The sequence below is a fragment of the Hydractinia symbiolongicarpus genome, chromosome 10 (genome assembly GCF_029227915.1).
Source record: "Hydractinia symbiolongicarpus strain clone_291-10 chromosome 10, HSymV2.1, whole genome shotgun sequence".
Lineage (NCBI taxonomy): Eukaryota > Metazoa > Cnidaria > Hydrozoa > Anthoathecata > Hydractiniidae > Hydractinia > Hydractinia symbiolongicarpus.
Genome location: NC_079884.1, coordinates 11,449,153 through 11,464,761, shown reverse-complemented (window position 1 = coordinate 11,464,761; position 15,609 = coordinate 11,449,153). Strand labels below are relative to the sequence as shown.

Here is a 15,609-nt window from a genome sequence, read left to right as displayed (position 1 = left end):
TAAACTTTAAAAAACGTACATATTGTATTGTCTCGCGACTAAAATATACAAGAAAAATTATCTTGCTAACTGCAATAAGCATCTTTCAAGTTTTAAAAACAGGTGTGGTGTTTTATTTAGCAGGTTAGATAATACTTTAAATATGGATTAACTAGCTAGGTACTTTTCCTGGAGGAAATATTTTTTTGCTGAACTTAGTTGGATAGTTCATTGTTAATAAGGTGGCACCAGGGGAAAAGTCAGTTTATAGAAAAAGTTTTTTCGTGGCGTTTCGAATCCTATAAAAAAACAAGGAAGTAAAGAGAAGGGCAGACTAATTTCTGGATATATGTAGACAGTTTCAGATACCTGGGAACGAGGGTGTGGTGTCCTACAAAACTTTTTTATCCAAAAGTTCCGACTCAACCTCTTTGTCTCTTTTTTATTTCTCGCCGTCCCGATTAGAAAACACGCCCGAGGTTGGTTCTGACTAGTTTTATGAATTTAGAACGAGAATGAATTTACCTGGTTAATACACCTCCTACCCAGAAAGAAAATTCTTTATGCTTTGTCTATGATCACAACATGTGATTAAGGAAAAATTTAAGAAATCTTTTAGGTAAGTGCACAAACACACGCTCCTCCACATTGTAACTTTTTATCCAACAATCTTGTTCTCAAGCTCTTACGGTATTTTTAATGAGTTTGTTAATTTGAATTCATGTCTATATTAAAAGCAATATAAAGACGCTTTTTCATCCCAGGAACTTTTTATCTTTTCGACGTGACCCTGGACACAAGGTGGGCGGTTACTTTAATTATAATTATACACGTGAGAAGGAGATACGTACGAGGTAATGTGTAAACAATTTGACAACACAAAAATCATTTAATAACATTTCAAGTTTTTTAATAGTTACAAGATGACCTGGAGAAACTAAAGCTCGCTGTTCTTAAAGTGAAAATGGAGATGCGTGATAAAGCCGATATTATGAAGAAAACTGAGGACAAAAGTAAAGAAAATAATAAATTCCGTTTGTACAAACGTCGATGGATAGTTCTAGCCGTATTCTCCTTGATTTCGATGACAAACGAAGTGATATGGATAAGTCTGTCTTCTATAACAAGCATTGTGAAAGCATACTACAACGTTAGCTATGTGGCAGTTAACATGCTTTCAATGATCTATATGATTTTCTACGTTTTTGTTATTGTTTCTGCGTATCTCCTCGATAAACAAGGATTGAAATTCACTATTGTGATTGGTGGAGCCTTAAACGGGATTGGAAGTTGCTTGCGTTTAATTGGTGCATCGAGAGATGGGTTTGTTTATGCTTTTCTTGGCAACGCCTCTGCAGCGTTAGCGCAGTGTTTTATTTTATTTGTTCCTCCAACTCTCGCCGCTGTTTGGTTTGGAGAAAAAGAGAGAGCGACGGCGTCGGCCATTGGAGTATTGATGAATATGTTAGGTGTCGCTGTCGGTTTTTTAATGGGTGGTACGATGGTTCCCAGTTCGGAAAATTATGATGATGGTATGTTCAATACTTTAATGGCGCAAGCAGTCTTCTGCACTTTTTTGGTCATTTTAAGTGTTATTTTAATACGAAACGCACCCTCGTCTCCGCCGAGTATGTCGCAGTTACTAATACTCGAAAGTAAGCATGCGGCTGCTAAAAAGACAAATAAAAACCGTGTAGGAACAAAAGCAGTCGGAGATGCCGATAAACAAGTAGCAGCAGCAGGGGAGTCGTCAAAGGCAAGTACAGACTCAAATGTAAAGACCGCCGGGTTTTTGCAAAATTTGAAGTCGTTATCAAAAGATAAAGCCTTTCATTTAGTTACACAGTCGTACGGATTGTATTTCGGATTATTCGCAGCATATAACACGGTACTCAACCAAATGTGCATGGTTAACTATCCTGGCAAAGAGAAGGAAATCGGATTAATGGGGTTTACGTCTGTTCTTCTTGGTTTAGTCGGAATACTCTTAGCTGGTATTTGGATCGATAGAACAAGCCGATATAAATCCATATCAATCGGAACATTTACATGCTGTTCTGTAGCCTTACTAATATTCACTTTACTACTTCAATATGGTGGCAACTTCACCTTAGTATTTGTAAGCTTCTGTATATTTGGATTTTTCTCATATCCTTATATGACAGTCGGCCTTGAACATGCTGCAGAAGTCACATATCCGATACCTGAAGGAATCACCTCGGGTATTTTACTACTATTAGGAAACATTTACGGAATTATACTCACTTTTATTCTTGGTGCAATAATTGAGAAAGGAAGAGCAGATGTGGCTGGTTATGTTATGGTTGTGATCTACACACTTGGTCTTGTAGTGGTTATCTGTATTAAGGGCGAATTAAAACGCCTAAAAACTGATCGGCTCAAATTGAATGAAAAATTGGCTTTTACTTGATGTGTGCAGCAGCAGTTGATGCATTCAGTGAGGTCAATTTAAAGACAAACAAACGAACAATAAACAAGTATGAGTAAAATTTTGGTATTCACAAGCAACACGAAATACAAAAAAAGTACCACGCAACCTCAATCCCAGAGCCCTTTGATCCTCCTAGCTTATATTTAGACAGCGACAATACCAAAAAGAGAAAGATGCTCTAGGTCGAGGTTGCTGCCCATCGTTTTTCAAGCAACCGAACCCTCTTAAGCGTTTACATTTTTATAAAGATTTTTTAGAGCGTCTCGTCTAAAGAGAGAAGAAGGTTGCTGTTAAAGTCATAGAAGTGTCTCTTAAGCAGGAATTATTTATAATAAGCGCCCTGGCTAAAGAAATACTTGATTTGTACAAGTTATTTATAAATCTATAAAATATGGGTGCTTTACATGATTCAGGCGCAATCTTTTGTTATTGTTTCCTTATTTTTTGTTTAAGAAAAGTTTGTTGGTTGTTTTATTTGCTTCACTTACTTCCATTTATTGTGAAATTTTGATACAAACAATTCTGTTCAGACGTCCCCACCTAATTTAAAGCCTGGACACCAATTTCGTTGGAAAATTACTTTAGAATTCGGCCATTTAATCATAAAACAGACTTTGAAATATTTTCCCGCGAAAATTTGTCTCTATTTCAAACTGCGGAAATTAACTCCCACGAACATTTGTACGAATATCACAATGCTGATTAATTACTTGGAAATAATAAATTTACGAGTTTTTCTCGTTTCCCGTCGGTTCCGACGAGCTTAGACTTCCACTTTATGAAACCATGACCGACGAGGAAGCATCTTCTATTTCTAAAATTCTTTCAGCTGTCAGTAAAGGATCACAGTTTGATTGAAAGTATGAAAAAATTAGGAATTCGGGTTCGATATTGACAAATAATCTTTTTAACGTGGTTAACGCATGTGTATCGGCCTCCGCGACACGGATTTCATCTGACCCACGCGGTTGCTCGACCTTGTAGTTCAAATTATCTAAGGAGAGTCGTTCTAAAATTTGATGTTGCTCTTCTTCTGGTTGTCGTTGGATTGATCGGATGTGTTGATTGTTGGGTGTGTCACTTGCGAAATAGTGGTAAGTATGCGTAAAATGGCGGGTCTTCCTTTGTGACATGTCGACCAATCGGGTGTTATTTTGTGAAGCAGATGATTCTACGCAGTGTGTTGGGTAAAATGTACTTCGGTTATTTGGGTCGGTGTGTTCTTTGTTGAAGCTATTTTGATAAATTGGAACTTGTTTTCTTGCCTCAACCATTTCTGAAGAGAAAAAAGCAGTCACAACCTTTATATCACTGGGTCTAGATACCCTCAATCGTCAATTTTTGTTTAGCAGCATTACAAACACCCGCGTTTTATACATGGCTGTACTGTTCAGTGTTCCTTCAGCTTTTTGCTACTTGTACAGAAAAAAGATATTCTGGGATAAGTTCACCTATTTTGAATTCCGCTATAACGATATTTCAGTCAATTACTTATTCAAATAATTTTGGTGTCTGGCATAGAAAGCAAAAAATTAACAAGCACATTTTGTGAAGAAAAAAAGCCAGTATATGGGAATAGATGCTTGTTTTCCTTTTAGAAGTTCAATATGAAGACTTTCCTCCTTCTCCTGGTGGAAAGGAGATGCTAACTAGCTAGCGATAGCTAGGTCATAATTTCTCGGTAATTATTAAAAAAAAAACAATAATTAATTTTTGAATATCACCAGAGTATTAAAATACTTACTTTTTCACTACTAATAAGTTCTTACATCGTCATTATAATTTTTATAAAAAAATACGACTTTGCTTTCCTAAAGTTCTTCACACATAATTCGATTGCACTTCCCAGCAAATAATGTGTTGCAACGTTCGATTCATGACATCACACACACAAGACGATAATGTAAACAGAAAATAAAAAAACCCTGGAGAAATATAATTGTCTTTTCTTTGGATGAGGGAGGTGTGAGCAAATATATTTGTTGAGAGATGAAATGTTTTTTGCTAAACCAAACTTTAAAACCAATGTATTTATTTGAATAGCTTTTTTGTGCAATTTAAAAATGGGTAGGCTTGGTCCTATCACTAGAAGAAAAAATGTTGGATGAAGGCTGATTCCAACATTTCGACCTTTCTTTTATCCAACATTTGAAAGTTTGCTAGTTCATTAATTCTTTTAAAACAAAATGGCGGATTACAAGAGTGAGCTTGTTGATTCAGATGACGAAAAGCCAACACGTGGCAAAATAAGAGAGTGGATAAAGATAATAATACATAAAGGAATTGAGAATCGAAGACAGGCTCGGATTCAGGTAAATATTTAGAATTGACGTAGAATATTGTGAGTTCATACTTAATGAGATTTCTCATTTGATTTCACCTTCAAATTTGATTTCACCTTCAAATGAGTATCTGCGGTGGTGCTCTGCCTCTGCAAATGATAATATTTTTTATTGACGCATTCGAATTGTAAACAATCCATTGAGAAATTCGAATGTTTTCGAACGACGTTTCGAATGGGTTCGAAATTCAAAAAGTTTGTAGATGTTGGACATAACATACCACCAAACCAATCCAACATGAAAAATGCAAAGACTTCTTTTAATCTTACCGAAATTGTTGGATGAAATGTTTGACAGCGATCAAATCAAACTTAATCCAACATCATCCCACACAATTTTTTTCTTCTTTCTTGAAATTTTGGAGTCGGGATGTTGGTTTGCCTCGGCCTTAAGTTCATCCAACATTTTATGCAACATGTTGGATGGAATGTTGGATTAGTTTGCGCCTAGCCTCTTGTTTGCTACAATGTTTTCCAGAAACCCTCTGTTATATGTAATACGATTTCTTTTTCCGACTCCCTTTCCAGAAAACTTGTTGTCATTATTATTTTAAACAGTTTCCATGTCTACATATCTGAAGAGCATATCAGGAATGTTGGTGTCTTAGAAGATAAATGAAAGAAATTGTGGTACATATCGTATACAGAATTAAAAATATATTTTTTCTACTGTAAAAGTAACCTTTGTTTTTATAACGTCTGCTTACATCATTTTCGTTTATTAGCAATTAAGCGCCATTTTTGACAGTTGTTTTGTTATCAAACAAAACTCTGAGTAACAAAATCTAAAATAAGAATTGACGTGGTTTCCCGCGATACTTGTTATTACACAACTCTTTTCCAGTCTCTTAGAACTACGACGAAGCACCAACGACAGAAATTGTCCTGGGTATGACTATAAATGTTTTGTTAACAAAGTTTTTCTTCGGAACTGTTTTATCTTAAACAAGGCATTGCTGTAGTATCTCAGGTTGTGTAAACACGTGTAGAGTCGTAGATGTTATTAAAAGGATCTACTAAGATATATAATTTGAACGAAAACACACAGAAAGTACATGTAGGATTAAAAATCGATACTTTGGAGATTAAAACTTTACAAGTGCGAATAAGATACATCGCAAATGAATAAGTTTTTGGACACGATTATTTTGGTTTATCTTGTGGTTGTTTTGGGTTTAGTTCGGTCAAGCATCAACATACCAGGACCAAGGTCGTACAATGATAAAATAGCAATCATCGGTGCCGGTCCTTCAGGTGTACATATGGCTTATTTACTCAAACAAAAAGGATTCAGAAATATTCATATTTTAGAGAAGACATCGAGAATTGGAGGAAAATCGCAAACTTTGTATTACAGGGGAGCTCCTCAGGAACTTGGTACGGTGTACATATCGCCTGATTACGAAGAAAATATTGTCAAACTTGTCAACAAATATATTCCAGGAGATTTAGTAAACTTGCCCTCTGCTTCCATTTGGTTGGGTAATGAAGAACCAATCACATATCAGCAATACATAATACAATTCGGAAGAGAATTCTTACGCACGGATGACAAAATAATTATTTTAAAAACTTTTGTTCGAACTCTTCGCAGATATATAACACTTCATCGAAATTTATTTGGTGAATATGAAGGAGAGTTGTTTCCCGAACCTTCCCAGCAGGTATAATGTCTCAGTCCTTTTCGCTATAAATTGACACATTTTAGACCAACGAACAATATCGCAAATAACTCAAATAGACAACTAACGCTTTAATTTTTTTTTAACCTTTTTCCCTGTGTTTTTTTTTACTCGCCGACTGCTGTAAAATACTAAAAAACAAAACAAGCCCCGAGATCAATCTTGAATTTTTTCCTTTGCTGATATCGTTCAGTATTGCGTTATTTTTCTAGCCACTTGAAAGATAGACGTGCGGCACGGAAGTTTTGCTTCACCACTCGAAACTACTTCACGGCGGGAGAGAGAGAAATCCAGTCTTCTGTCGATGGCGATTCTTTTCAACCTTGTCCTCAGGGCCTTTTTTAATTAATTTCGCTCCGTAATAACGGCTTATTGGTAAAGAGACCCTGGGCACGAGGAAAAAAGGCTTTTCTCAACCTTTTAAAGTTACATATTATATTCTACCCCCTAATCGTATGTTGCATCCCAAATTAACAAGTACACGTTATGGTATATCAGACTGGAGTTTTAGTTTGAAAACCAGTTCGTTTATTGTTTAGACCAATAGAGAAATAAGAATAATCGCCAATGAGGTTGGAAAATAATATTAATAAAAAGCGTATAAGGCGTTTGTGCAATCTTGTTCTTAGGTCTTTCTTTTTTTTGAAATGATGATCTCTGTTCTCATAAGATAGAGATTGGTGTTTGTAGAAAAACTTCTTTGTAAATAATGTGATCAAGAGGTGATATATTGATAAAAAAACAAACGCAACAGCTCTGAAAAAAACGTATATACAAATTCTCAACTGTAAGTGCATGTTCTGAAGCGGACTGTCGGCACTAATGACATTCAGAATGGATTGATTGAATTTAGCTCAATAATTATAAGTTGATATTTGTGTTTTCCCAACAGTGTCTGCTTTAGAAACCACAAATAGTTGAAAAGTTACATATGTTTCTCAAAAATTTATTTTTTTGCCTTTTTAGCCACTTAGTAATGTGTTTCCAACAAAAATAATCTTTTGTATTTTATACGAACACAAAAAGTTAAATATTTCTAAACTTTTTTTTCTAATTCTTCAATTTTAAATCTCCCTAATAAGTTTAAAATCGTATGGTGTACAAAGTGACCATAAAACACAAGTTTGCTTGCTTCAATTTTACAAGAGATCAAGATTTTCAAACTAATTTATTGTTACATTTTCATTTTTTGATTAGACTATGAAGCTTATTGGTGGAACATTCAAAGAATTCTTAGAGAGAAACAATATGTTAATTTTAACTCCCATCTTCGAAGCTTCTACAACTGTACAGGGATACGGAAACATCCACAGTACCGCTGCTTTGTACGGTCTGTTGTGGAACACACCTAAGTTCATGAATGGATTTTTGGAAAGATTGAAAGGAAGTCAAAATAGCACAGGTACCTCTATGTTTATAATACAATGAGGTGTGTGTTCAAAATGGTAGCCGAATAGCTACTTTGTGTTACAGTTGCACGAAATAGTGATTTTAAAATACGACGGGCGATAAAGTGTCTACTGGAATATGTAGGACGGACGAAAAAGAATATTTACCACAGTTTAACCCCATTCGGTCCATGATTTAACTTTAGATAGACTAGTTCAAATTGACGCAAACTTGGTACACTTACAGTACGTCATGAGCGAAACAAAATGGCAGCAATACATTTTTGCTTATGTCACCACTTTTTCATTGACGTCATCAGCAGCTTAAAACTTCCCCGTTTTTCGGGCAAAATCTAAAAAAAGTTATTATAGTTTCCCGATTATTCCTGATTCGAGTAATAGCCCATATTCACGGCTCTATGTTATGGAACCTAAAAATTTGGCATGCAGGTGTCTTGTGGATAAATATTAAAACTCACGAAGTATCGTGACAATGCAGCCACGTAAAAAAGGGTTATTAAAAAACCGGAAGGGGTCAGAATAGGGTTAAGGACTGATTTCCATTGTGTATCTGTGAGTAGCTGCGAGGAGCTACAAGCAAATTTGCGTGGAATTTCAACTAGATAACGATTGGTATATAATGCATATTAAATCCACTTTATAGCGGAGATGGTGTAGTGGTAGGGCATTCGGCTTGTAATTAGAAGGTTCGCGCCATCTGCTGACCGCGAACCAGCTTGTGCAGGCAAGCAAGTTTAAGCAATGCTATGCGTATCTCTGGCGGTAATGTAACAAACTTACGGGCGGAAGGGAGGAAGAGCCAGCGTTAAACTTTTCACTAAACAAGATCATAATAATTAGATATAAATATATAAATAATTCAATTGTGAACTTAAAATTAAATTTAGGTAAATTTTTACAGACTTTTAGAAGCATGCACATCAATTATTTTTGATAATTTTTGTCACTAAAAAATTGTTTCGTTACTTTTTCCCGACGAGATTTTTGGTAGATTGTATTCTTTTACTTTTCTTCTCTTTTTTGATACAATTTTTTATTCAAAATTGATATTTTTCGGTCAATGATGAACGGTAACAAAAATATATCACCTTTTGTTACGCATGGATACTTAACAATAAAAGATGAAATTTTAGCCAAACTCATTAAGAAAGAACTGTGATTTGAGGACAAGTATAAAAGAAAATCTAAAGTCTAAGAAGTATCTTGAGTTAATCTTACCTGATATAGTGTCTGTACTCAATACTCTCATAAATTAACGTCAGGGGATACCTGACGATAATTTATTCCCATGAAAAGTTCAATCCTGTTTTAACAGAGATCTTGTAGTGGACATTCCTTAGGTCTGGACAGCGTCTGCTTAAAAGAGGTTTAACGAAATGTACTTTTACTGTTACCTCCCTAACAAGTGTGTTATTATGACAAACTTTGACACAACTGTCAAGAGATCTGGAAATAAGATTGCTTTGTCCAATGGTTAGCCATGGAAACAAAACTTAGCTCTGTTTCATTTTTAGGAAATTATATGCTGAAGAGTGGATTTCAAATTCTTTGGGAAACAATGGCAAAAAAAGAAAGACTTCACGTCAAGTTTAATGTTGATATTGTGAGGGTGTACAGAAATTATAAAAACGGGTGTCAATCCGTGTGGCTGTGTATGAGAGAAGGGGGTTCACCGTTTGCGTGGAAAAACTATGATTTTTTAATATGGAGTCCAGAAATGAAAAGAAGCTTACGTTACTGGATGAATTACGTTCCAAAAGAGAAGAAACTCTTCAATGCGGCTCGACCGACGTATTTTACAGCTTCTATTGTTAATTCTAAGAATGAAATTCGTGGTCAAACTCCCATTGATTATTGGATAGACAACATGCATGAAGATTATCCGCACAGTGTGTGGGCACAAAGAGACTCTTATTCGTCAATTCGCCAATATGGCGGGCCAAAATATCAAAATGGTAAACTTCCTTCTGGTAATGATAACAGGTCGGCAAGAACATGTGTCGTTTATCAGATGGGAAGTTTTGAGCCAACACTTTTTTCTGTACAAAATAAACTCTTAAGTCACTTAAAGAAAATAAACGGAACAAACATTGAAATATTAAAAACAAAAATATGGCGATATTTTCCGAGATATTCGCCAAGAGACATGACAAAAGGGTATTTATGGAGAATACTTGAGTTGCAGGGAAAATATAGCATGTGGTATATAGGTTCGTCAGTCTGTTTCGAAAGTGTAAAATCTGTGATTGAGTATAACGAACTTCTAGTCAGAAATATGCAACAACCGTCGGAAAGAACTTTGTAACTATTAGCAGATAGGAAACAATGTAAAATGACGCAAAATTTCTTAAAATTATTTAGACATCAAAACTTGTTCTTGTTTTCATGCATATCATAACAGTAAAAGAATCCGTTTTTATCCAGCCCTCAGCCTGCAAAACAAGAAACTACAATATATTTCCTTGTTTTAAAATAGAGTCTAGACTGGATATCTCAAGAAGATAGCAATTGTCGTTCCCGACAAAAATATTTCCGACAAGTAATTTCCCCTGACAAGCAGGAATGTTATGTTATACAAAACAACGCAGAATAATTGTTCAATTAGCTGCTAAAACTTGATTTTTAAAAAGTATTAACCAGTGTTTCTTTGAGACCGACAATATAAACCTATGCTTAAAGGGGTTACGGAACGGCTGTTGGTTTTCAACTTTAGTGACTTACACGAAAGTCGAGCTGATGGCGGCGAAAAACAAACCGGCTATTTTTCCGGCATGTATGTAATTTACAGGCTCGAACATATAGATATATCTAGAATTTTTATCTTCTCCAGCTTTGGTCATGTTTTCATCCAGAATGAGTCCCGCTGAAATATTTCTTTGTAATATACTGTTCGAGAAAAAATATTAAACCAGCGAGCAAAGTGCGCTGGTCCGTTCATTGCGCAAAACGCGATTGCAGGATTTTTAATATGTGCGCGGGATATACGGTATGTGAGCATTTTAACCGGTTTGTAGCCCCTTTAATCTCTCAATCCGGACTTTACAAACGAAACATGCGAAATTGACAAGGGGATGATTCCGCTCCCGCCCCTTTACCTTCGATTTTTCCGTAAAAAAATAATCAAATTTTAAGTACATGTCATAAGAGCAACCAAATAGTAGCAATAAATTTTTGTTTATGTCAGCAATTTTGCTTTGACGTCATCCGAAGGTTAAAGTTTTTTGAGCTAAAGTAAGGTTATTAAAAACACGACAGGAGAATGGGACGTGGCCACCCCTTTTATTCAACAATAAAAATCTGACTATAAAATGGATAGGCATTTTCTAAATTGAAATTATTGATTTTTTATGTTAGTCAATTTTAAAAATCTTATTTTTCAGTTTATCTACGGAAAAAACTTTTTCATGCATTTCCCTCTTAAACTACATCAATTCTTCTTTCAGAGTGACAAATAAGCTGTTATAACATTTTATAGAATTTTCTTTTATATGTTCAGAAAAAATTCTTACACTAAGTTAACGAGCAGTTGAAAATTCCCAGATTTCACCTTTATAAACCACTTTGTTGTTACAGACGCTATCGACTCTCCAGAAATATGTCTTTCCTTGTTTAACTTTCCGCGGCAAATAGACCACATTTTCTTCGCCAGTGGTAGAACCAATGTATTCCGCAGAATCAATACTAGCTTTAGCTACATTTGTTTTGTTCTCACCAAAGAATACACGATGGATATCACAATTTAATCCACCTAACCACATCAGCACATCTCTATGAGCGGCCTTTACATCATTTGACGCATGTGGAGGGATAGGTGAGCTTGCTTTAAACAACTTTCTTCCTGGAATCCAGTATTCCTTTATTTTCTCCTGGTACACATAAGGACCAGCTTTTTGTTTCGCTACTAAAGAATCTTTTTGAGGACGGAAATCGTTAATGTTTGGATCCATCAGCAACTGACCGGCCTTCTTACCAAACACGTTATTCGTCACAATACCAGCAACAGGATAGACTTTACCTTTACCATTGATGATCTTTCCACCATTAGCAATATCCGCTACATTGTTTGTCACTTTGGAATGCATGTTAATCTCACCTGGATTTTTTCTCACATACTTCAACACACACAAAGCGCAACCTGCTCCCTGCTTGTCATCGTCGTTCGCGTTTTTCTTCTCAAATGCTAAGTTGTTTTCCGCTGTGTGATGATCGCCTTTCACCATCAGGCCATTACATCGACCAACAACGTTGTGAGACATCGTACCAAATGTGCCAATCCTAGGCGGCTCTCCATCAAATCGCAATCCGTATTTAGGTGAATCGTGGATCCAATTTTTTTCAAGCATGCAGTTTACTTGTTGTTTAACTGTTACCTGGACACCAGCTCCGTCGTTTTGAATAATTCCCCAGCATTGTTTATAAATATCATTAAGTTTAACATGTGGCACAAGACCTGGTCTGATTCCAACGCTCGCACCGTTGTAACGAATCGTGTTTCTGATAAACAAGTCGTAGATACTGTCTGATTTGATAGTAGCAAGACCACCGCCTGCCCTGATCATATTAGCTGCAGTCCAGTCGTTGAGAGAGATTGTTTTCCAGTGTCACATTACTACCGTGATAAGATAACGCCAAGCCATCTGATCCATAAAATGTATTGTTAAAAAAGGTAAATCTTCCCCACGTGTTCTGTCTTCTCTTGTCATATATTCCATTTACTTCTGTCCATTGAATGAGACTGCTATCTCCAAGCATTCTTTTCGAATACGAATGATACTTGAAGTTCAATGAATGGAAGGTGATATTGTGAACACGAAACGTAGCGTTTACTGAGTCAGCGTTTAAGGTGGTTGCAAAGAAATCGATATTTTGAATCAGAAGGTGGCTGCTATTCCTAATCTGCATCGCATAGCTTTGTGTCTTTCCGCGTAGCTTAAAACCAGCAGGGCTTTCTCCAGTTGGTGTCCAGACATAGAGAATGCTTGTATTTTTATCGTAAAACCACTCCTCCGCTGTGTCTAAAAGTTCAAGCTTGTCTTCCAGGAAATACCGGGATCGCTCTGGTTTGAAGTGATAATCGCCAAACGTGTCGTCGAATGTGAATGTGTTTGTGTTAGCTTTGTGGTGTTTCACTTTTGCAACAAAAGTATTGAAACTCCCGATATTTAAAATAGCCATTGCGCCTGTCATGTCAATGTTAGTTTTCTTCAAACCATCTCCTTTATTTACAATCAAGCCTCGTTTGGATGATTTTGATAAACCTGACCAAAGCGTACCGTTAAAGATTGTTTTGTCTGACCATTTAGCATTTGGCCATCTTGCATTTGTCATCATTTCGCCATCAATGAACAGTTGCCAGATAGCGGTGGGAATCTTTGCACTAAACACAATCAAGGATGCCGTTAACAATACTGAGGTTATGCGTCTCCCACTACTTTAACCTTATTCTCAGCACGCAAGAATTAACTTTTGCGCGGATTTGACCAGTTGGAATAATTCTTTCGGTTCATATTTACCACATGGATTTAATTTCGCAGTTGAAGTTTTGCGATAGACTTTCTCGATTTCAGGAGAAACAATTATAACAAGAATTATAAAGAACAATCTTATGGCCGTAAAGCCATTTAAAATTGCAGATAAATAGTTCATTGTTTCCATACTTTTAGGGTTTGTGCCTTTCTGTATAATTTAGATTGCTTAAACTTCTTGAACAATCAAGTTAATAATTGGCCTTGTCACATACAAGATACAAACTCAAATTACCTGTAGATATTTTTATGCAAATTATTCTTCCATTTTGTCAGTGGTTGAACGTCAATAGTTCCATCAAGAATTGGTCGCTCGTCTCCGTAACCTCTTATGACAAATGGTTTTTCTGGTTTGCCATTTAATCCCGTGACGAGAATATTCTCGTGATATTTACCAGCGCGTATTTGACATTCGTCACCTAAAACAGAAATGTACAATTTACCTTACCTCAACATTCTTTTGTTTTGACAGCCTAGTTAACTAAGGGTTGGTTCACACTTTCTTGTTAGTAGTTATGTCGACCGCCGTCATGTTAATTGGGCGAAATTTTTTAAAATAAGTACCTTAGAAATCTAATATTACTATTACCCTCCACAGGTATCATCATCTTCAATAAATTTATAACAAAATTTACCTTCATTTTTCAAAGTGTCTACACATTCTTGAATCGAATCGAACGGATTTAGAAAAGTACCAAATCGCTTTCCTTTAACTTCATTACTAGGTTGCACATAATAAATTCGTGCAATCACTACGTGAAACCAACATTGGAGAGAAATAATCGCAACTAAAAGCTTCATCGCTACAAGTAACTTCTATTTTGCAATGTTGCAGAGATGAATTTATATAAAAACATATTTGAGGTAAATATTGATCAACTCTCATGTAAACAAAATGTATTTCTATGCTACTACACCCTGTGTCGTGGAGATGACAATGAAGACGGGGGTTATTCATTGTTTTTGCCAATCTTTATTAGGCGCAAAGGTTTTACTTTTATTTACGTAACATATCTTTTTTATAAAAAAAAAAACTGTCACAGGTGGGTAACTGTACCGTAATTAAATGAACTGGAGCAGAGCCTGGTAACGAATTTGTACAGTTAATACCACTATTCGTTTTATTTACACCGAACTATGATCGAACAAAAAACTAGTGCAGTTCATGCGATTTGATACCATGTAACACGTCTCAGAAAATGTTAGCCATGTTAGTTTCCACAAAATTTGCGTCAGTTGTATAAGAAATTTGCCATTATCTGAATGGTCAACCTCGTCTCCAGGAGTTTTCTACGGCTATGTTGTTCAGGCAGATAAAGTCCTAAAAAAGAGGTTCAAAAATTCAATAAATGTAGCTAGATAAAAATAAAACTGTTTGTTCGTGGAAATACTGGATCAGGGGAAAAAATCAAGATTAAGATAGCTGGAAAAACTAATAATTTCAACAGGCCACGAAAATCAGAATTAATAAAAATTAGACTGTTAGCTACAACACTTGATCGGCTTAAATATCCCTCTACCCTAATTACCGCAACGTACTCTACAATTGTTGTCACTTTGGCAAATGAAAGTATTTGTTTTTGTCAGCCTTATTTCTCTCTCTCTCTCTGGAGTGCTTAATAATCCATTCCTTCTTCCGACTGTTAATGTTTTAACTTCTTTTTTCACCTCCCCTCCCCCCCCCCCCCCCCCCCCCCCGACCGACGCTTACTGCAACACCCTAGATTTATTGATTCACTGAGATAAGCTAATATACCATACTCTTTCCTAAACCTATTTGGTTTAATATCAAAGAGTTCTGGTTGACGAGAATGCGAATTTATACATTTGAAACATCTAGACTATTTGCCGTTTCCTGTCAATCAAAGTAAAACAGTATACCTAAATGCTGGTTAATCTGAAAAAAAGAATCAAGAAAATGTTGCATTTGACAAATCTCTTACCACCCTTCCCCCCTTGATTCATGTTCTTTTTTTCTCACCTCTCTCATATTTTAGCTTTCACCTCTATTGTAGGACTTATTTTGTTATCATTCCTTACTATGTTTGTTTTGTTTGATTAGCTGTCAATCAAAAGTACACCTGTCAAAATATTAGATAAATCTGAACAAGCTGGCGTTGTCTCTAGCATGGATCAAAACAAAGTATGTAAGAAAGATTTGTTAAAGTATGAAAAATTAAAGACAGAAAATAAAAGTCTTTAAACAGCTTCGGCGTGAGCA

At 35.8% G+C, this 15,609-nt stretch overlaps 3 protein-coding genes across 3 annotated transcripts; 2 read left to right on the top strand and 1 right to left on the bottom strand.

Moving 5' to 3' along the window:
* The first annotated feature begins 795 nt into the window (after window positions 1-795).
* Window positions 796-2,914, top strand: LOC130612323 (feline leukemia virus subgroup C receptor-related protein 2-like). The gene has a single exon (XM_057433629.1). It carries the CDS (start codon window positions 944-946, stop codon window positions 2,408-2,410), a length of 1,467 nt encoding a protein of 488 aa, XP_057289612.1. The 5' UTR covers window positions 796-943; the 3' UTR covers window positions 2,411-2,914.
* A 2,824-nt stretch (window positions 2,915-5,738) lies between these two features.
* LOC130612321 (uncharacterized) lies at window positions 5,739-10,233 on the top strand. The gene is made up of 3 exons (XM_057433628.1): window positions 5,739-6,436; window positions 7,652-7,856; window positions 9,378-10,233. Exons 1-3 carry the CDS (start codon window positions 5,894-5,896, stop codon window positions 10,166-10,168), a joined length of 1,539 nt encoding a protein of 512 aa, XP_057289611.1. The 5' UTR covers window positions 5,739-5,893; the 3' UTR covers window positions 10,169-10,233.
* Window positions 10,234-12,423: 2,190 nt separating this feature from the next.
* Window positions 12,424-14,221, bottom strand: LOC130613156 (uncharacterized). Its single transcript, XM_057434481.1, has 3 exons — window positions 14,024-14,221; window positions 13,624-13,807; window positions 12,424-13,240 (listed from the first exon to the last, which is right to left on the bottom strand). Exons 1-3 carry the CDS (start codon window positions 14,187-14,189, stop codon window positions 12,424-12,426), a joined length of 1,167 nt encoding a protein of 388 aa, XP_057290464.1. The 5' UTR covers window positions 14,190-14,221.
* Window positions 14,222-15,609: the final 1,388 nt, after the last annotated feature.